Below are 23236 nucleotides of genomic sequence, written 5' to 3' on the forward strand. Positions count from 1 at the left end.
ACAAATTGGGGGTCCTGGCTTCTCTATATACATAAGTATAATATGCTCAGAGAGAAAAGGGTTTTGCTATTTAAATACAAAATAAACAGATTCTCATGACTTGATAACACATACTATATGATATGGTTTGGTCCTCAATCTTCAATTTCTACATGGACCACTTTCATTTGTCCCTTCGTATTAGTTCCTCCGTTTCATATTATTTGTTCATATTACTTAAAATATTCATCTCAAAGTATTTGTTATTTGCAAAATATGAATGTAATTAATGAAAAAGGGTCAAAAACTGGAATTGTACAAAAATGCTTTCAGATGTCAATAGTTTGTGCAATAACATATCTATTCAATTTCACATAGTTTAAAAATATTTTTTAACCTTTTTTTTTTATAATAAGTAATTGATTTCCACCCCACCCCCACCCTATCATCAATCTTGTTGAACTCCTATTCAATCCTTCTCCACCACCCTTCACTCATAAGTAATTGAATTCAATAATGGAATTAGAAATTTTCAAAAAGAAAAGTACAAAATATAAAAAATGAAATATGGATGAATAACTAAAGATATTCAACATCTAATATGCATACATAAACATTAATCTTATGTATAAAATATATTTTTTCATTTCAAATAAATTTCCTAATATATGATCTTCTAGCTCTGCCCCTGATTGAGTAGTTTAGTAGTCATGACTTTGGATTAAATATAAGATAAATGAAGGGAATAAATAATTATTAGTACTCCCTTTTTATGTAGTATTAGTTGACTGTACACAAAATTTAAGAAAGAACGTAACGTAATATATTTGACACATTTTAAATTAAAGTACCCTTAGATGTTATTATCTTAATTAAGATATATATGTTTCTACGGCTATAAAAGTTAACATTCTATGTATTGGGGGTAATAAAAAGAAAGTATATATAATTCTTTGATTTATCAAACCGAATAAAAGAAAATTAAAGAGTAACATATAAATACTACCCTCTCCATTTTTAATTTGTCATATTTTTCATCTTTTGAGAGTCAAATTTAACGAATTTGTGTGCGACCTTGTAAAACTGCAACTGGTAAGAAAACAAAGAAGATTAAACAATGTTAAAGTAGTGGTTTATAATTAGCCATATATTGTAGACACAAATATATTTTCCTAATGAAATGAAAATCAATGTGATATATTTTTGAAGGAAATGATATAGGAAGAAGAGGAGGATATGAAAAAAAAAAGGCATGGCTAAATATGAAGTATATATATGAGTGGTAAGGAGCCGTTTCGTAAAACGTATAAGAATAATGAATAAATAACGCAGAAATTAGTTATATTGATATTATATCTTATTTGTGATTTGTTATGTCACAATAAAAGCTACATGCATCACATAATTTCTAAGAAAATTATTAACTCCAATACTCTTTAGTTTTTTATTTTCACACTTTCATGATCAAATATATCCTTAACCAAGCTAACTAAAATCAACCAAAATATTAAAGAGTAGAGCTTTCATTAGTAATTTTTATGTGATGCGTATTTGAATTAATTAAAGATCATGAAAATTCAAAAAAAAATACTAAAATTGTACCTAATTTTCTTAAGATAAAAGTGATATTGCCAGTAAGGAAGGATACTACGTATTTTACATTACAGACAAATGTACATTAATCAGGTTACTATAATTGTTGTACTTGTACACACTTGTGAGACTATACATAACAATGAAATGATCAAGTGGGCACAAATCACTAAGATCACTTTTTATCATTGTTGTTTCATCCTAACCAACAACTCTGAAATTGCTAGTTCAATAACTTTTTAAGCGATGAACATCTTTTGGATAACTCAATTTGTTTGGAAGATTTGAAATCGACCCTTTTCAATGCCTTTTGAGTTAAGCAAGTCGCATGTGACTTGTTTAGTGTGGTTTATATCCCTGTATAATTTGTAAGCTATTAATGAATTTTTCTTCGTACCAAAACTCGAAATCAAAATCTCTGGAAGAAAGTAGAAACATGTGGATAGATAGAATTCTTTGTGTGGTTAACATGTTTGGCAAATCTAAAATAGGAAAAAATGACGAATTGATGCACACTCAAAACTTGAAGAAGAGAGACGCAATTTCTAGCATTTCATTATGGGCATACAATATGGAATGCATATACAACTGAGATTATAACACGTGATTTTATAGTCAGACAAATATTTTAACACATTTTAATTTGACATAATATATAAATGTGTCCTTTAACTTGACTTTGAATTACATTTATGTCCTTCAATTTTGGGTGTGCACAAGTAGACACCTAAATTTGTATAAAATTGAACAAATAAACACACATGTCCTACATGTAATCCTACATGTCATTTTTCGTCCTACGTGGTGTTCTACGTGTATTATGCCATGTAGAACTCATGTGTTTATTTATTTAAAAATTGGATAGTTAAAGTGTCTGTTTGTGCATTATGAAAGTTGGAGGTCAAAGTTAAAATTTGAAGTTAAGTTTAGGGTCCAACATATATATTATGCCTTTTAATTTTATTGTCACATAATATCAAGATATATATAAAATCACTACAAGTTTCAACTGACTGAAGAACTAACTTCAATAGCCGTCCACTCAATCAATTAAACTAAAAATAGCTGATGAATATAATATATATAATTCACGTATCTCAATCTAACACCGTCAGCTTTTAAAAAATAAAATAAACTCTAAAATGTTACTGTGAAATACGTTTATACTAATTTTGCAAAATTTTTAGAAAATATATTATTTTAATAAATTATTTTATATAATAGCTTAGTTTGATAAAAAAAATTCCATATTAATCGATTAACAAAAAATGAACAGTAAATCTGTTCAACTATTTTGTTGGACAATTTTCTTTTGATGCAGACACAACACTAAAAAAGACGGACATAAATTGTAGAATTTCGTTATGGGCCAAAAAGATTTAGCTGAAAATTGCATAACCTTTACCAAAAGTATGGTTGATATTTTAAGATTTTTTATAACTAATTACATTTAAAGGATATTTTTCATTCATTAATAGGCAAATTTCTTTACTTTAAATATATAAAGATAAAAATAAAAAGGAAAGGACGACATAATTTCTAACAACTTTTAATGACTATAAGTATGTTCACACTTAACCGCTGCATTATTTGAATATATTGTAGAGAATATATTGTCCAGTGGTTCGAAGAAAGTTGTGAAGAGGTTTTTCGATCGGGCGTATTAGAGTCGAATTATTTTAGAATCACGCTGTGCAGGGCTCCATTCAATGAGAAATTCTTTCTAAAAAGATTTTTTTTCATATCAAGAGCTTGAATTCGAGACATCTGATTAAGGAAGAAATTGGATGTGCAATTTCATTTGTATACATGGGCCGGGGTGGTTTATTGATTTTTTAATTCAATTGAGGTTTTGTCTAAATTTATGGGTAGATTTTTTGTTTAAAAAGGAATACGAATTTTAATGATAGCTAAAAGGTTGTGTATCAAAATCAAAATACACATGTGATATACGCTTAAAAAAAGTGTGTTATATTCTCTCTCTCTCTCTCTCTATATATATATATATATATATATATGAGACTAATTAAAGTTTCTACTCAAAATAAATTTGATAAAATAAGTCATTTTAATTATGAATATTAAATAGGCTTGATTTTAGGGAGAGGGAAGATTGTGCTCCTATTCATTCGTATAAGTTGGATATATGGCTAAAGAATGCCATTTTTTTTTTTACTTAAATTGCTCAACAAAAAAGTTGGTCTATAATAATATTGAATGCCCATTTTTTTTGGCTTAAATTACTCAACAAAGGTTGGTAAAAAAATATGTCAAATATTTTATTGTATGAATCGTTTCATGAAACTTTTAACCTTTAAGTATTAAAAAAATAAACCTTTCTACTTATTCGGTCGATTTACAAACACATTCTATTATATTTTCATGTATTAATTTCAGAATATCCAAAAAATCGCAAAAAAGCCATTGTCATTCACCCAAATTAGAGCATTGTATTCATTTAATAAAATGTGAATGTAAATAACAACTAATTTATTGAATCATTTCAAATTAGAACATTGTTAAATTGATCTTAAGTTAAAAAACAAAACTCCAAGGAACACAATAAAGACGTAAAAACTAGTATTCTTATTCGAAATTCTTGAAGATCCACCCATTTTATCATCACTCTGTCCACCGCCACCAGCGGGAACCGGAGCTGTGGCATTTTTTCCATCGCCACCGGAAGAGGTAGTCAAATTTAATATGCCTTTAGATTTCAAATTATCAGGATCAAACTTATGCGCCATTGGTGTACCATCTTTCACCGCTAATCCAACTTGCCACACTTGATTCACCTGTTATGATCGAAATAAACAGATGTCATATGATAACCAATAAAACTAAAATAATAATAAAATGAATAAATACCAAAGTTAGATAAAAAAATAAAATGGAAGAAATTCAAACTATTGATCCACATTCATAGACGAGAAAAGCAATCATTTATATAAAATTAAATAATAATTTCACAAAACTCACTCTTCAAAATTATATTGCCAAAGAAAAAGAAAACGAGTACAAAATATTTAATTACTTCAAGCACATATTCAGTGCACTTTTATACGTGACATTTGAGAAGGATAGTCTCAACCGGTCATGTGTATATTCATTTTTATATAATAAGAAACTATTTCCGATAGACTTTTAACTTATGATAAGGTATGAGTATAAACTATCCTTTTCAAATCGTATTTCGTGGATTTGTTGTTGTTGTATGATAATATATTAAGTATCCTTCTTTAAAAATCTCATATGATAAACAAAAAATCAAGACAAAAAAAAGTAAATATTACCGTGGTCATATTTGACGGTAGTATCAAAGTGGCTAATATTTGCATGGCGCCATTAGAGTACTCTGCTTTAGAATTCAAAACTTTAAACAAAAGTTTATCAGTTTGTGTAATCGATGTATACGAAGTAAGATTGTAAGTATTAACAATCATGGATCCATTTGAAGCTTTGAATGCGATAAGACATTGAGTGCCGATCATGGATGCGTTAATTGGGTTAATTCCCCATGAAATCCAGCCATCAGAAGAAGGCAGAGGAGCAACGAAAGCAATTGCAAGTGTCGCATTTGTTGAATTGTAAGTCCAGTAAAGAGACGATTTCAGATAAGGGAGATCAGTGCAGTTGGCGAAGTGAGTGTTACCGGAGATCGGCGCCGGAGAAGACGAGCAATTGTTAGATATTGCAGGGGAAATTAGGAGAAATGCAATGAAGAAGATGAAATGAAGATGGAGAAGAGAGGCCATATTTGCAGAGATACTGAATTTTGGGGATTTGATATTTTATAATAGGGAAGGAAATCCTTCACTTATATAACATGATAACATTCTAAATAAAATGGTCATATATGGTATCGTGAAACAATATCATAATATAAAATCACGAGAAGAAATTGAAGTTTTCTTTGGACAATATGTAGTATGAAATTTCTCATAAAAATAATGATCACATAAGTTGTAAAACTATTAAAATAATCCCAATTGTGTAATTCATCTTACTGAATAAATAGAAAATTATTAAAATCGCAAAATAAATTATTACAAAGTTATTTGTTTTCCACTTAACTAACAGTTTTATCAAACTTTTTATTCAATTAAAAAATTGAACATATATTGTAGTGCATTACTCACTAATATAATCCTCCTGGATTATAATGACAATCTTCTCACGTTGAACTTGCATTTTTCGATCATATGACTGAGAAGACAAACCATCATTTATTGTTGTGAGTCATTTTTTTGTTAATATCATCTGCAATTATATATTTTCATGATCATCGATTTTAAATATTTTATTACTCCTTTACGCAAATAATTATGTAACACCGCACAAACTATGACAATTTTCTTTCGTGTATCAATATCATAATGGTTCATGCCTAGTTTCAGTAATTTGAATGTACTTTTTCAAACGCTAAAAGTCCGTGGAGTTGTTTTAACAAAATATAAACTTGTGAATTGATTTTTTTGTTCAAAAAATTTCAAATCATGATATGAAATTCTCATATGATTCCATATCACTGTTTTTGAAGAAAATGGAATCACATCTCATGATATGAAATCAATATATAATCGTATGTTCAAATTTTAATTTTATCTCACAAAATCATACCATAATATAATATCGCATGACCAAATACCTACTAATTTGATTGTATGAATATTTTTTGCGCAATTCATGAATTTGACTGTGATTTGTTGGAAACGAAACATTAAAGTCAATGTATTAGAAATTTAGAATCTAAAAATTGAATAATATAAATTTTTTTAACGTAGTTCAAAAGGATGAATTTCATGATGTATATTATACCATGGAGCTGGGCCGTGGGCCTATAATTATAGTCTGAGTTGGCATGAGTCGACATGCTGTAAATTTCCAATGAAAAGTTAAGAGGACTTTCCTATGAAATGCCAATCTCAAGTCAAACGTTTTTCAAAAATTATTTATATATATTCTATTATTATGTTATCCAAAATAAAACATCAAATGAAATTTGAGAGAAAAAATGTTTAGGAATGGGCTAAGATAAAAACTATAATATTTGCAACGAATTAACATTTAGATTTAATTTATGAAAATGTGAATTAGACGTTTAATTTTCACGACTATAAAGAAAATCGCCAACTACTTATTTTTAAAGATTATATCATTTTAAATGGACAATCAATCAATTCAATACTAACTTCTTATTACCCACTGAATGACCTTCGACTTTTACGTAACTTCAATATAGTTCTCATGACAACTTTGTGTTCCTTAGAGACCTATAACTTTCTAACTTGAATTGAAGGATAATCTAATACACTAACTTTTCGTTATTATATTGGACAAATAAATTAAAAGAAAATTATAATATCGTGATATTATTATTTTTTATGAATAAAAAAGGGGGTGGTTTAGTGTGGGCCCCAATGAGGTTGCACAGTTAACAATTTATCGCATTTCGACGCAGCGTCGCATACGCTTCCAATTTTCTGCTCCTTCCGCACATTTGCTCTTGAAATTTCACAGACCATCCTTCTCCCGCCCCTCCCCGTCGGCTACTTTTTCAATTTTCCGACCTTTTTTCTGAAGCAAATTTCATGTATATATATAGAGGGTAGCAATTGATTATACAGATTCTAAGAACTGTGTGGTAATTTCAAGATCGTAGAGGAAAAGAAAAAGTAGAGGAGGAATGGCACCAATCGTGGGTTCAAAGCAAGCGGAACAACTAAAGCAAGATGGGAACAATTATTTTCAGAAGAATCGGTTTGGGGCTGCCATTGATGCTTATACCGAGGTAATTCTTTTATTGTTAATGTTAGGTCAAAATGGATGGATATTTCTCTTTTTCTATTTTTTTTTAAAATTTTATTGGATATTTGATTCTACTGAATGCTTTGTTTTTTAGGCTATTACTTTGTGCCCTAATGTTCCGATATATTGGACAAATCGTGCTCTATGTCATCGGAGGCGGAAGTATGTGTTTCTTCGATCTATTGTTGTTCGGTTTGATGATATGTTTGTTGATGTGTTTGCGTTATTGTGATTGTTGATTTTTAGTGACTGGAGAAGAGTGGAGGAAGATTGCAGGAGGGCGATTCAGCTCGATCATAATTCTGTAAAGGTACGAAACATTGTGATATTTAGCTTGCATATTCCTTTTTCCAATGTTGTGTTTTCATACAAGTGCTCTATCTAGCTGAGGGTCTATTGAAGATTTCTCTCGCATTGACAACTTAGGGGTAAGGTTGCGCATAGACCACCCTCCCTGTACAGCATTTTTGGGTTTACACTGGGTTTGTTGTTGTTGCTTTTATCAAGGTTGACTTAGATGTGTTTTAGTTTATCACTAAATTTAGTTTGTTTTTCTCATGGATGTTGAAAACCCTCATGGTCATAACTAGTTTGAAGAGGGAAAAATGGAAATATGAAATCTTAAATGTTCCATCGGAGAAATAGTTTGCCGAGAGAGCAGTTACTGTAGTAGGATCACTACAAAAAAAACTTGAATATGGTATTCTTGCTAGTTGCACATATTAATGCAAAGATACTCTGGAGGTTTTTATGATGTAAATCCCGGAGATTGTTGATTTGTTAACTATTATTGATAAATTTAAATAATACAGCATGTTAGAACATCCACATAATCAAAGTTGAATACATCTCCAGAATCTATGTTTCTTATCTGCTGAATTTATGGTCTTTCTTAGTTGGTGTTGCTAGAACGTGTTTTTTCCCTACAGATAATAACATAAGAGTGATTTCTGGGTAAACAGGCCCACTATTATCTTGGTCTTGCATTGCTACAAAAGGAAGCATTTGGTGAAGGTGTGAGAGAATTGGAAAAGGTATACATCGTCTCTTACAGATGTTCAAATATTTGTCTTCCAAGTGTCCACATCACATTGGTGCTCCACACTTTTGTGGTCTCTCTGCGGTGTCTAATCTGTATCCAAACAGCCTCATCTGTTTGTGAGTTTAGACTACAGACCAAAATGTTTATGAAAATGATGATGTGACAAGGGAGGTCTTTTCCCCCCTTATAATTTGGTCAGTCATTATGCATTCTTACTTTTGTTATCATTGTTTCCTCTTTTATGCTCTTACTAAATTAATACGAATGCAATTATATAATTAGGGACGTATTGCGGTTGCTATTGTCACTGCTCATTTCTCGATATATTTTTTTGGTAACAACTGTGAACATTACCATTGATAACAAACGAGAATTACAGCTTTGATCACCTAACAACACAGCGTTCCTATTCTATTCTCTTTTCCTCAAAGCTAGTTACTAGTTAAAGTTTGAATAAAAATCCTACATTTATACTGTTTTTTTGATCCCCGAAATCTACCTATCCTGTCTATGAATTCGTTTTTGATCTGTGTTATAACTTGCTCCTTTTGTCCATTTACTCCTCTGTATATTTTCCAATTCCTCGCTCTACAAGTGTGATATACCATTGAGCAGCAACTATTTCTTTCTTTACTTTACTCCAATGCTTTCTGTTGAAAGTTAGCAAGTTTGATTGTCGGAAAACAGGTTTCTTAACCTTTTATCATTTCGTTTGTTTATTTTCTGACTCTGTATTTTCCATAAAAGTGCCTTAGGTTCAAACCTTAACTAAAACTGATCTAATATCACCTTCATGTTTCGAGCTTAGTAATCATGTACAGTAATTCCAATGTGCTGTTTCTTGCTTGCTTCTGTCAAACATCTTGGCCTTAACCAACATTAGCATCTTTCATATGTGTAATTGGATCATCTTAGTGGTGAACTACTAATCTAAGCGTGGCTGTTTGAAGTTTTAGGAAAATAGATGTTAGGCGAGGTGAAAGAGATAAATGAACACGTATGTATGCTAGAATAATTGGTTTAGTGTTCTTTTGTTTTGATAATGATGGTGCCCAAGCTAGCTTGTGTGCACTTAAACTATTTCACCAGATATCTGCTACCTCCCACTAGCACATACACCAAGTAACTCTGCCTAACAAGGTTTAAGCATATCAGAAGAAATCTCGGTGATTTCTTTTTGTGTTGGCTGTATGCATGTTTTTAACTGTGATAGTTCTCTGGATGACATATTTTGGAATTTACATATTATGAAAATGCATTGTCAAAGTAAATCATAGTTCATGGAGCAGAGGTGAGCTTACTGGGAAAATGTTAAGCTCATTTCACATTTCTTTTTCAAGGGTGAGATCACTCACAGCTTGAAGAAATGTGGATGTTAAGGATGTAGTTATTCCTAGTTGATGGCAAGTATAACTAATGAGTTTATTCCTCTTACGTATTTTGAATGAATGAATTCCTCAAGAAGCATTATCAGATAATTTGCTTGGTAACTGTTGTTTGTTTGTTGTGGCAAATCTATATGCTCGTTGTTGGTTGCTCTTAATAGTAGTAACTGGAAATAGTAGTTTCAATACCCGGAGATATCAAAATAAAATTTCAAGCCAAAACTTTCTTTAAGTTTTTTTAAAAAATTATTGAGTTCAATCCACCTAGTGTGAACCATAGGTTGCAAGTGTTCCTAAGGAACAATTTAAACCTGTGAAACAACTGAACTCCTGTAAGGCTAATGCTTCCAGCTTGGGGTCTGGCTTTGACTTCAATAATCAGACTTACCTACTTGAAGCTCAAACTACACTAATGTATGTTAAAACATGTTAATTAGCATACTGTCATCATTGTGTTCAATTCAAATCTTCTTTTTAGTACTGGATAAACATATCAACGATCATTTTTTCTTTTGATGATATGCTGAATTATTTTAGTTGAAATGATGATTTTAGGGAAGTTTGCTCTGCTTAATTATGATGAACCCTTCGGGGTGGCCCAGTGGTTTGAGCTTGGGACTTCCATGTTGGAGGTCTCAAGTTCGAAACTCCTTGCCAGGGAAAGCAAGGGGTTTGCCTTTTGGGTCGAGCTTGTCGCTCCAGGGCTTGTCTAGTGCGGTTACCTCTCCTATGTGGTTTGCGAGTTATTGCATAAGAGTGGGGGTTCTACCCTGTGCGCACACAAAGGGTAGCGGCTGCGGTTTCCCTTGTCATCAAAAAAATAATAATTATGATGATACAGTTCTCTTCTATGTATCCTGTCAGGCATTAGACCTTGGAAGAGGTGCGAATCCAGGAAGATATATTGTTGGAGAGATCTGGGAAGAGCTTGCTAAAGCAAAGTACATGGAGTGGGAGCATGTATCTACAAGGCGCTCCTGGGAGCTTCAGAACTTGAAGTAATGACTCTTTTAATGTTGCTTATAAATTTCTGTTACTTTTGTTGAATTGTTATACCAATTACATAGGTCGCCTCCCCATGATTTTTCTTGTGTATGCGCCTCAGAGAATCATGTGAGTCAGCTCTCAAGGAGAGACATACGCTTGACAGTTCTCAGACAGAAGGGCTCAAAGATGAAAAATCAACAGCGCTTTTGAAGCAACTGGAAGCTCTAGGTAAGGTTTTCGTGAAAGCTGCAGCAGATGATACTCCAACTGAGGTGAGTGTTCAAGCAATTATCGTGTTAGTCATTTTCCCCTTTTGTAAGCAAGTATGTTTTAGTAACCTTTGACACTAACAAAATTTCCAGGTTCCCGATTACTTGTGTTGTAAAATTACTCTTGATATTTTTCGTGACCCTGTTATTACTCCGAGTGGGTTTACATATGAGCGGGCTGTGATCCTTGAGCATTTGCAAAAGGTAAATTTGTTTCGCCTCCCTCATTTCATCTTTGTTTTCCATTGGATTTGTTAATTTATGTTCCTGATCCTGAGCTTGGCAATTTAGGTGGGAAAATTTGATCCAATCACAAGAGAACCACTTTTGCCGTCCCAGTTGGTGCCAAACCTGGCCATAAAAGAATCTGTGCGGGCATTTTTGGATAGGCATGGCTGGGCATATAGGATACAGTAAACTTTTCGTTGGGCGTACAGGACGCATGTCCTTGGTGGTGCTAGTGAAACCAAGAACAGAACCATAGGGGCGGAGGACACATCTTTTGGTGCTAGTCATCTGGCTAACTGCTTCCCATATAATTCAGTATTAACATGGTTTCCTGTGTAATTCATGATAACCTCAGTTGTACAGTGTAGTGCTTTTGTACATTAATTGTACGGCAAACCATCACGAGTATTTTGTAAGATGTTACACTGATATACTGTTGATCTAATGAAACAATAGTTTTTTTGATATAGCTAGCTTTTGTGTGAAGAATTTGAAAAACTTTTAACTAGCTTCTGACTTGATTTTGCAACATGTTCACCATCAATGGCACAAAGGGGGAAAGATAAACCTACAATCTATACCGCAAATGACCAAGAAAGAAGTGGATGGAATGGAGGATCATGAGGTCTCTCACGTTCAAATCAAATTCTACTGGAGGCAAAAATATTAGGTGATTTCTTCTCATATGTCTTAGGCTTGATGGTAGAGTTACTCAATACTTGTGCCGAAAGGTAGTAAGTTCCCCTTGAAATTTTGAGGTGCATGCAGTTTGGCTTCGTAAAAAATCATTACTCCTTGACATTTTGTGTTTGTTATCAACTCAACTTCAACAGTTAACTCTTTTCGCGTTGAATGCAATTTACTTTGAAAACAACATTCAACTCAATGTCTGGCATATCTCATTTTACTTTGAGAATTCACTATCCATGAGTAGTCTCTTTACGCTTAGGACATTAAATTATTGAACCATGATTGAAGAAAGAAAGACGAGGCACGACAGAAAAGCATATTGATTTGTGATTGTGAGACGTCGCTTCTTAACATGACAAAGAAAGAAATTAGTTTTGTTTCTTTTTAAAAAAGAATGAAATTTTTATCTGTTAGCATAAATTGATGCAACAATAAATAAAATTAAAGCAACAACACGTTTGTATGATTAAAAAATAAACCAGAAGAAGGAGACAAGTGGCACTTTTATTCTACTTTTGCCACATGCAAGGAAGTATCCACCAACAAATAAATAAATAAAATTAAAAACAATGTTTATATCTTTAACAGAAGCAATACAGCCATCTCTACACAAATTGTGAAAGGGTACAAACTTATTGGTGAACAGAAGCAATACAGCTATTTCTTTGCAAATTGTGGAGTATAAACTTATAGGTATTGAGTTTTACATCAAATAAATAAAACTACTCATAATCAAGTAATATTTTGAAGTGAAAAAATAGTACACTCAAGCACAATATACATCTATTAATTCGATCAATATAAGCATTCGAGCTAAGTAATTCTTTTATCAAAAAAAGTACAACTTGTAAATTAAATAAACAAAAAAATAAAGCATCATAAAGTCCTTACATTTTGACCCTTTACGTAACCCAACCCCTCAAAAAAGAAAGACAGAGAGGCTATAAGAACTTTAGTAAGGGCACTTTGAGCTTCTACAAATACCCTAAAGTCAAGCCTGCAAAGAACAAACAAATCTTCTTGAAAGGGCAAAATATGTTAAAATAATTGTTATTGCCCTATCGGATCTCTTGAAAAACACATTATCCATTCAACAACCTTATATTATATATATATAAAAAATATTTTCCTCCAACTCAGTCTTATTAAATACTCTACTGATATAAGCCACTTGTCCTCAATATTAACTTTTTTTTATTCATTCAATGTCCGAACTTATTTGATCAATTAAGATTTGTCAGATTAACGACACTTGTATTATTATTATTGAAAAATGGCAATACGAATGAATCTGAATTTTAAAGTAATGAGTACTAAACTAGTTTCGGATATTAGTTTTCAATAATCCCGTGAATTATTAATTTCGTCATCAAACTATTAACGACTTTCAATTAACTTTGTTAGAAGCATAAAAAATTCTTAATAAAAATTAAGAAAAGTGTTGAAAAATTTAAATTTAGCGATGTATTTCACTTATATTACAATAACAAGCGTGTATTTAAGTTAAGTTAATCAAATAAAATTTTAGGTATAATATGTTCCAACAAATACTGATATCATATTTTTAATCAGCCGCCCGAATTTTAAAACTGGATTTTCCACGTTGTCAACGACGCTAGGCTGCTCTGACCACTGAATTAATCTTATAAAAAAAATGCTCCTTGCCCATATCTATGGCATGTGAAATCTCAACTAGACTATGTGTGCACACAATGTGCATTTGTCGCGTTACACATTGCAAATAAACAATTACGATTCATAAATCAATAATAATAAAATGTTTAAAATATCGAAAACGAATTAATTGGCTTTTTAATTATTACATTCGTATTTTCATTTAATCAAATAAATGGATCTATTACTTTATTATTTTAAAATTTGATTAATTATTGCTATCTAATCATCTAGTACGAGTTGTCGCGGGAAACAACAGGCAGCCATTCACGGCGGTAGTGTGAAACCCGACGGTTCGGCATTTTGCCGCATTCGTTTCCTTTGCCGGTGAGAACCATGCCGGCGAGTTCGCCGTCGGTATGATGTTTGTTGTTCTTCTGTACGAACTGAACCATTTGTTCTGCATGAACCGGTGTTTCCTCCATGGGGGAAACGTGAGGCCTCTGCTTTTCAACGATCGTCTCGCGGCGTCGCTCATTGCTCTCAAAATCTGCTTTAGCTCTTCACTTTTACCAACGAAAATATTCGGCAACGACTGTACTAACCGTTCGTACTGAATCGTCGGCCTTGCGATCTCGAACTCTGCTTTAAAATCGAGATCCACGAAGTAACGAGTAGTGGAATCCGATTGCGTAATGTCAATAAACTCATAATTTCCGGCAGCAAGTCCACCGGATTTCTCCCATTTCGTCTTGCAAACCGCCGCATTGTAACCGAAATTCCTAAGATACGCCATTACATTCCTCTGGAGCATCGATTTATTCGACTTAAAGCACGAAAACACTTCCAGTCCCTTCGTTGCACAGGATACAATCACATTCCGAAACAAATCGAATTCGCTGCGGAAAACAGGGCTGGGCATTATCTCAATCCTGTCAATTGAATCACACATTGATACATCAAGCTCAGAATCTGAATCATTCTCCGGAGTTTCATCTCCGGCATTATTTTCCAAATCACCGAAAACGAGATCGGAGAAACTAGGAGAAACAATATCATCATCATCAGCATGAGCACTGTGTTCACTGCCGCTACTGCCAACGATTCGAGCCTTCATTTTTTCATCTAACGGGTCAGTAACTCTCTTCATTCTGCGAAAGCCAGACATTTTTTTTTTCCTAAGTAAACCACAATTAATTCGTTGTGCTTATTAAAAACAGCTATTTGACACGAGAATATTCGAATAAAAACTGGAATTCGAAACAGAAAAATAAAAAGAGGAGTGAGTAATGCTTTTATAAGTGTTTGAATAGAAGAGAATAAGTCATTGATAAAAAAGGATATACTTGAGAAAATTCTGGTAATTAATTGAATGGCTTAGTTAGATAGACAAGTGTAGGGGGTAAATATGACTCTTCAGAAAATCGAAAAGGTGAACACTAAAAAATAATTATTGGCTGCATGGAATTGGATTAAGATGGGAAAACGTGTTTTTGGGAGCTTCTAATTTAAACTAATCGAAAATATCGATAGCGATTTTAAGTTAATATATATATAGACGAATTGGAAGAAAGAAATGTGTACCATGAACAATATGGATAAGATCGTATAATAAAAATGTCAAATAAGCTAAGAATTCAAAGCTTCTCTTCGTCTAATAAAAACGAAGAGTCGAAATATTGACAATGTCATGAATAGTGCTATGTTATGGTATAAGGCCGGTTTAATTTATATTGAAGTTATGGATTATAGTTGTTATGACTTGGGTTACAAGGAAGTGAGCTGTAGAAAATCTTTGAGCTAATTTTGGAAATACATTTGTCTTTGAGTTTTGTCCTTAGAACATAAAAGGGAAAACGAGTCTGAAAATATTTTAATTTTGATCGAAATTATTGTAACGATATCAAAATTTATGAAGAATCTTTTACCTTCTATACTATTTAACAATATATTTTAAAAATATATATATATACACTAGACACACACATATATTTTTGAGATATATATTAAATAAAAAAAAATCAAAATTTAATATTGTTATAACAATTTCTAGCAAAATTTATGCAGGAGGCTTTTTTCCCAATATAAACTACAAAACTGATTTTGAATACACATTGATTATTGCATTAAAGCTGCCATGGATTCGACAGTCGATGCCAAACTTTGGGGCCAAGCAAGATTGTATAGTAGCCACATAAGCATTAATTATTATTTTTGAGAAAAGTCGATTAAAATTGGATATGAAATTATCTTTATTAAAGAGCGTAAGATTTTAAATTTAATTGGATCTAATTAGGGAATTGGATGGGAAATTAAAGAAGGGTCAATATTTGGTTCTTTTGTATTAGGTCCAAGTATTCCCTTTTTTGAAATGATTTTAAATTGGCCATGGGACAAATAAAATACCTAATAAGTGAAAATTATACATTTTTTTCATTATCTCTCCACCTAATAACCCAACTGTTCACACTTAATTTGTTTTTATAGAGGCTTATTGGGGGCATGTTTGGATGAGCATATAGCTTTTGACTTACAAGTTAAAAATTATAAGTTTGTGATTTTAACTTATAAATTTTTTTGTTTATTTGACTTTTAAAAAAGTATTTAAAGCTATTTTGATTTAAAATAAGTTAATTTAATGTGAGGCGGATTGAAAATGAAAAAAAATGTCATGCATAATGAATGGAACGATCAAAAATTTTGTGGGTTAGGCTCTCCCTCGTTCCATTGCCCGACTGCTTTCAATCACTCATCACTTCAAGTATGTACCACAATCCCAATTTCCAATGGGAACCTCTTTGAATTAGCTAAATTAAATGTTTCATCTATTTCAATTTATATGACATTTTTCCTTCTTTGTTCGTGTAAAGAAAATGTCACCTTTCCTTAATAATAAGACGACCATGATAGACTATATAGGCAACAATTTTATATTTAATATCATTACCCCAAATATTCTCTTCATTTTTCTCATTTTTATTGAAAAACAATATACTAATACTTGTAATACACAAAATAATACAAAAGAATATGAATGACTGAATACGTTTTGTTTCTAGAAATTGACTTTACAGATAGAACCCTTAAATACAACAAAATGAAAACATGAACTAAGCTGGACCAATTAACATGGGCCATTGGGCTAAAACTTCTCAATTCCACAGCCCATTTCATTTGAAGCCCATTAAGTGGGCTGCATTCTGATTGAGTCATTAACCTCAGCACATTGTCATTCTAAGACATGAAAAATAAAAATTGCACAGATGGCCACTTTGAGAATCCCTATTTAAGAAATACTTAAAATTCACAAATTCTTTTTTTTTTTTTTACAAGTGTAGGGTGATATGGTTCTAATTTCAAGAATCAAGACTTTTAAATGTTAATTGTAAATTTGGACTTTGAGCTTTTATGTTTCTGGAAAAATTTACATAAAATGTTTAAAAGGCATATGAAAATATGTTTGATTTTGAAATTCGTAAGATGACATGTAAATTAGTAGGTGATTAGCTAAGATATTTAATTCTCCAATAACACACAACTACTTAAAGTTGTTAATCTAGTGATCATCATTAAAAATTAAAAGGCTTAATTGTGAGTGCTTTGTGTTGTGCATGTATATGACAAGACATATATCCAACATTTTATGACACATATATATATTATATTATAAAATAAGTTTGTGTAAATATGTCACAGTACAGACTATCATGGAACATTGTCTAATTTTTTACTTGTCATTTCTGTTTCTTTTGTTGGTAGACAATGGCTACACTTGATTTAATTACACATTATTTTTTATTTGCTTTTCAAACACACTCATACCTAATCTTTTTTTTTTTTTTTGGTATGTCTCTTTCTATTTTGTTTATGTTTATAAATATGCGATTAAATAATAACCAAAAATAGGTATGAGTTGGTAATGAATTGACACAATTCATCCGTTCATTAATCGTTTTTTGGTTGTCAGTTCATAGGTGATAGATGGAACTTCATAATAATATTTTTGATCGAATCTTACAATAAAATTTTAAATATTATGTTAAAGACTAGTAATTTTTTAATATAGAAGCTGAAATTGTTAATACTAATATGATCTAGAATATTTTTTTTTTGTTTAAATCATGTCACTTAAATAACTAAAGATAACCAGAATAAGCATTCATCGTTACCTGCTAAAAAAAGTAATTTGTTATAACGAATTAATTAAACTACAACGATTAAGTAGACAATACTCTACGATTTCAGTGTATATAAATTACTTAATAAAATAACTAACAACAACTCACAAGATTAGTTAGTGCGATGCATTATATATTTTTCATCAAAAAAAATATCATAGTACTTTTAAATATCTTTTACGTGTTTGAGACATTTTAAATAAGAAATAAAAGAAATAAAATAAGAAATTATATATATGAGTGTGTTATATCAGGAATTCATTTTTCTTTGAATTCCAAAAATGACATTTTTCTAGTATTTCTTTTTTTCTTTAAAGAAACAGTTTCCTTAGCTGTAAACTTGTAATCAAAAAAGTCTCTTTAACTAAATACAGATGTTCAGTAATAAGTCGTAAATTAGAAATGTATACACCGTCAAACTCATACATATAACAAAAACTACGCATAAATTTTTTAAAATGACACCCCTCCCCGCAAAAAAAAATGTTACTGACGCTTCAACCTCAAACTCTCTCTTATACAATAAAAAAATTAATTACATTAAAGTAAATACTGTTGTATATGTGCGATCACTATCAGTCAACGGATCAGGTCCCTTGACACAGCAAGAACAGTGCAGAAGATTAAACAATATAAAGAACACAACACAAGCAGTTTACGTGGAAACCTCCTTGCTCAAGGGAGTAAAACCACGACCTGTTGCACAGGATTTACAACCGTCTTCACTAATCTTCTCAAGCAAAAGCGAAACCTGATTACAATCAATGTGAGAAAAAGTTATTAATCTCACGATCAAGTAATCTACCTATTACTTGAAGAGCCTAAGCGGATACAACACCGCCCACTAAACCACCTAACTCTAGATGACTTAGAATTTGACTAAGCAACAAACCAATGTTGCCCACTAAATCTGTTAGCCTTAACTGATTTAGACTTTTACAAACCCAAAACAAATATCTGAATCCTTTATAGATTAGGAACAGATTTACAATGTAAGTACATAGACACAAAGCTCTAAATACAACAAAGATTCTTCTTTACTCTATCAGGTCCTTCTGTTGAGTTGAGCAATGTTCTTCCTTGAAGATGGCCTTCTGTTCAAGCTTGTGAATTTTCAGAGAAAATCCAAGTTTAATTTGCCAAGTCTTGAATTTGTGTTTGTTGGAAAGAGATAATATAAATTCCCACAAATTCGTTGAAGTCATCCCATTGGCTGAAGGCCTGCTGTTGGAAAAGCTGTGCACCTACCGCATCAGAGATGACAGCTTTTCTGACAGCTGTCTTTTCGTCCTTTTCACGTCGCAGTCTTGCGGGTACCAGGTCCCTTGCTTGCGGCAACCAGGTCCCTTTCTTGCGGGAACCAAGTCCCTTGAGTTCTTGAAAAGGCTTGCTGGCTGACTTCCTTCTTTGGATGAATGAATATAATATGGTGTTTGTCATGCTAAAAGTATCAAACATAAAGAATTATTATCCGTAGGACAAACACTCTCCTTCATTCTGATTGGTGTAGTACACTGACGCCTTACCAACCTCTGACGTGACAGCTTTACAGCTGTAACCAATTATGTATCTGATGGAGGAAACTCTGCCTGGTACCAGGTCCCTGCATTTGTGAGATACTGAAACATATAATCTCGTCCGCTCTTCTTATTGGTGTAGGATACTGCACTTTTCACCTACCACTTGACATGACAGCTTTTATGACTGTACCCCATTTGTATCTAGACGAGAGCACTCTGCCAGGAACCAGGTCCCCACATTTGTGAGGATCATCAAAACACCTAGAATATAACAAATACTCTTGCTGAATCAGACGATGTGTCTGCATCAACTTGAACTCTCTTTTATATAAGACCGTCTCCAATCATCTATTCTCTATAAATAGAGAGTAAAATAGAGATTTAGCTCTCCGACCACCCTCTATATTACTCTCTATCCTCTATTTATAGAAAGGTGAATAGTATTTGACCAAATTTGGAGAACTACTATTCACCTCTCTATTTCACTTTTTTGATTATTTTAGTATTATTTTTATTGTATTATTCATTAAGTCATTATTATTTCTAATTAATTTTCTAATATGATATAACATCTAAAAATATATTATTGACAAGTAGTTACTATTTTTATCCGAATTAATAATTTATTTTATTTTATTTAAAAAAAATCATCACTTTAAATATGTAAGTTCGAATTATTTAAGTATTATTTATATTATATGAGACCATTAATAAAGTCTTTATTTGTTGAATTATTTTCTAACTAATGTAACATCTAAAAAAATATACTATTGATAAGTATACTACTTTCATTTCGAATTGACAATTTTTTTAAATAAATATTTTTACTTTTTGTATTTAATTTTAAATTATAATTATTTTTCACCATAAAGAATACACAAAATCTACATGATAATTCAAACAATTTATTTTTATGTTATAGTAATAAATTATTTAATTTTAATGAGCATGAAATATTTTTTGCAATAGTTCAAAATAGAATAGGCCGAAGTAAATTAGTACACGAATAATTGAATTCATTTTAAACAATTTTTAGCTACACATAAAAAAAAATATAAAAAAAAATTACTCATTTTGAACTCCGAAATGCATTTATAGAAGATTATAGGAGCAATGTAACATTTTTGAAAATCGAGTATTTATGTAAAATTTAAAATTATATTTTACTATAATGCATTATTTATTATGTAATTGTATTTCATCAATGGTTTCACTTTTTTGAATTGATAGTTAGTGTGTATATTATATACATAATATTTGTTGTACTTTATTTTACTTAGGAATTTAGAATAAAATATAATTTTATATTTAATGAAAATTTTGAAAAGAACAAAATTTATATTACACGAAGATTACAGGGTAATTATTTGCAAAAAGAAGAAATGATTTATATTATGAAATAACAAAATAAAAATATAATTATGAGGAGAGAGAAAAAAATTCTTTTTTAGAGAGTAAAATAGAGAATTTGGTTGAAATTAATTGTCTGAAAAAATAGAGAACTCTATACTTGGAGAGTAAAATAGAGGACATGATTGGAGATGCCCTAATAAAAAAATATAATTCTGATAAATCCTGTGACTCAAGGAGAGCAACAAGCCAGGGGCGGAACCACATGGTGTCCGCCGGGTGCTCGAACACTCATTAACTTCGTTACAAAATTATATATCTATGTAAAAATCGATAGATATTTGTATAAAATTAACATAGAGCACCCAATGAATAAATCATATAGTTGGCCCAATGATTCTAGGATGGGTACTTAAAATTTTTGTAGTGTTGTTATACCAAGGTTCGAATCTCATTGTTAACGCATATTTTTTAGAAGCATGCACCATGATGATCCTTATAGTGTTTCTAATTATCCCATTTTAATAAATCTCTGGTACATTGCTGTAAAATCTTAGACATGAATTGTTTGGCAATGAAATTTGTGTTGGTCAAAGACAATGACTAAGGCTATAAATGAGAATAATAATACTGCAAGAAAAAGGCTACCAAATAGTAGTTGAGACTAGAAATATCCAATGATATAAATGTATGTATGCCAAAATAGATATAGTCAAATATTTTGCTAAAACCAAATGCCTAATGAATACTGGGGAAAAAAATGCCTGATAAATACCCCCCCCCCCCTTCTTATTTGTCATCATATAAAAATAAATGTCCTGTTTTATTCATTTTATTTCAAAAATCAAGTAATAATTTATTGTTTATATATATATATATATATAATCTTCCCAAAATCAAAGAATTGTTAGTTGGTAGTACAATTGTGAGTCTCTTTGTACTAAATTATTTTATACGTATTTTATCTTCCAAAAATCAAAGAATTGTTAGCTGGTTGCACAATTTTAAGAGTCTCTTTTTGAATTATTTTACTTGTCGTAATTTTTTAACGAGCGATTTGTTTCACTATCATACCTTATTTATTATCTTTACTTATACAAAATATAATCTCTTTTTAATCTCCCTAGACTAAAAAAAAAAAGACAATCTAACCAATCACAATATTGGAGTATTACTTTCAAGAACTATAGCTAAATGGGAAGAATGTTGTTTAATTAGGTCTTAATCTTTTAAAGTAACAATTATACACTTTGGACTATCTATTTATAATAAAGACTCGAAAATAATTTTTTTACCTTCGTGAAGTGTAATACTATATCGTGTTAATACTCATTTTCTTCAGATCCCACTTAGTGAATTTGCTATAATACAAATATCAAGTGATGTGGTCCGGAGAAAATAATTAGTCCATTAAGAGTGATATAACAAAAATTTGATTTTATTTTGTCAATAATAGCTCAATTATTGACCTTAATTAGAGCATCAAAGAGACTAGCAACACTTTATATAGTGTTAGATCCCCTACTGCATAGCCATGGAAGTTTCAATGACCACTTAATTATCAGTATTAATAATTAAGTCGGTGTCACACCGTGTTTGAACATTGACCAGAAAAAGAAAAACCCAAAAATAGAAATTTCATTGATTCACGTTTTTAATTTTTCTGAGTATTTATTATGTTCCCAACTTCTACAGAACATTCTAATTCAATAAATATATTTTTACCTTCATAGTTTAGTTAGTTATAATATGTTATCGTTATCCACCAATGGATACTTGTGATATACTATGAAATTAGGTTTAAATAACGATTTCAAATCAATGTGTATGAATGATAATATGATTTAAATAAAAGTTACGGATCGCGAGTTTACTAGGATATCTTACCACATTCATATACTGCAAATCCTTTTACCTTTCAATTTTTCATATTCTCCCCCACTGTATTTGCTAACTTCTAGTTAGGTATAGTATGATTGGAAATGATTAGGAGTTGTGAATATGTGACCAGGGCGTAGCTACGTTATAGTCAGGGTAATTAATTAGATATTCTTTATCGGGAAATAATATCGTATATATTAGTAATTTGATACACATAGTGATTAAATACATATTTTGAACAATCTCAGTAGAACAAGGTGTTGTAATTCAGAGGTTTTAGACGCCTTGAAAGAAATCCGAAAGCAAAGCGTTTTCTAATAAATGTAATTTTATATCGATAACTCGAACGTGAGACTAGAGGCAAATTTCAAAATTTGAAGCCTATAGAAATGAGATTCTTAATCCTTCATAGTTATTGAATTTTAAAATATAAATATTGAATTAGAAACAAAGTTATCCATGACTGAACCCAAAATTGAAAAGGCTAACACTACTACTTTCCTATCTAAAACGTATGGATAGAACTTCACGATCATTTCATCACAATCTTTATTGATTTCAAAACAATACCATCAATGCATCATTCTCATTGGAAAACGTGGTGTTATTTGTGGTTGATATAGGAAGACATATATATTGAAAAATGTATATTAGTTGCATGATTGAATATATATATACATATATATATATATATATATATATATATATATAT

General features: G+C 31.1%; 3 protein-coding genes across 3 annotated transcripts; 1 reads left to right on the plus strand and 2 right to left on the minus strand.

Annotated features, from left to right (window-relative positions):
* Nucleotides 1–4047: 4047 nt before the first annotated feature.
* Nucleotides 4048–5382, minus strand: LOC107022824 (auxin-induced in root cultures protein 12). The gene is made up of 2 exons (XM_015223408.2): nucleotides 4866–5382; nucleotides 4048–4367 (listed from the first exon to the last, which is right to left on the minus strand). The coding sequence occupies exons 1-2, from the start codon at nucleotides 5325–5327 to the stop codon at nucleotides 4092–4094; spliced, it is 738 nt and encodes a 245-aa protein (XP_015078894.1). The 5' UTR covers nucleotides 5328–5382; the 3' UTR covers nucleotides 4048–4091.
* A 1621-nt stretch (nucleotides 5383–7003) lies between these two features.
* LOC107021201 (E3 ubiquitin-protein ligase CHIP) lies at nucleotides 7004–11760 on the plus strand. The gene is made up of 8 exons (XM_015221811.2): nucleotides 7004–7363; nucleotides 7475–7542; nucleotides 7627–7690; nucleotides 8343–8414; nucleotides 10672–10805; nucleotides 10913–11066; nucleotides 11157–11267; nucleotides 11355–11760. Exons 1-8 carry the CDS (start codon nucleotides 7259–7261, stop codon nucleotides 11478–11480), a joined length of 834 nt encoding a protein of 277 aa, XP_015077297.1. The 5' UTR covers nucleotides 7004–7258; the 3' UTR covers nucleotides 11481–11760.
* Nucleotides 11761–13751: 1991 nt separating this feature from the next.
* LOC107022702 lies at nucleotides 13752–15280 on the minus strand. Its single transcript, XM_015223297.2, has one exon. The coding sequence runs from the start codon at nucleotides 14761–14763 to the stop codon at nucleotides 13882–13884; it is 882 nt and encodes a 293-aa protein (XP_015078783.1). The 5' UTR covers nucleotides 14764–15280; the 3' UTR covers nucleotides 13752–13881.
* Nucleotides 15281–23236: the final 7956 nt, after the last annotated feature.

This window comes from Solanum pennellii, chromosome 6 (assembly GCF_001406875.1).
Source record: "Solanum pennellii chromosome 6, SPENNV200".
NCBI classification, from domain to species: domain Eukaryota; kingdom Viridiplantae; phylum Streptophyta; class Magnoliopsida; order Solanales; family Solanaceae; genus Solanum; species Solanum pennellii.

What these genes read in the sequence shown, in the direction of transcription:
- LOC107022824 (XM_015223408.2), bottom strand. Translation starts at nt 5,327, where the DNA reads ATGGCCTCTCTTCTCCATCTTCATTTCATCTTCTTCATTGCATTTCTC. An exon ending in TACCGTCAAATATGACCACG is followed by an intron (nt 4,368 to 4,865) that starts GTAATATTTACT and finishes CGATCATAACAG; the next exon opens with GTGAATCAAGTGTGGCAAGT.
- LOC107021201 (XM_015221811.2), top strand. Translation starts at nt 7,259, where the DNA reads ATGGCACCAATCGTGGGTTCAAAGCAAGCGGAACAACTAAAGCAAGAT. An exon ending in CCATTGATGCTTATACCGAG is followed by an intron (nt 7,364 to 7,474) that starts GTAATTCTTTTA and finishes TTTGTTTTTTAG; the next exon opens with GCTATTACTTTGTGCCCTAA. An exon ending in CAGATGATACTCCAACTGAG is followed by an intron (nt 11,067 to 11,156) that starts GTGAGTGTTCAA and finishes CAAAATTTCCAG; the next exon opens with GTTCCCGATTACTTGTGTTG.
- LOC107022702 (XM_015223297.2), bottom strand. Translation starts at nt 14,763, where the DNA reads ATGTCTGGCTTTCGCAGAATGAAGAGAGTTACTGACCCGTTAGATGAA.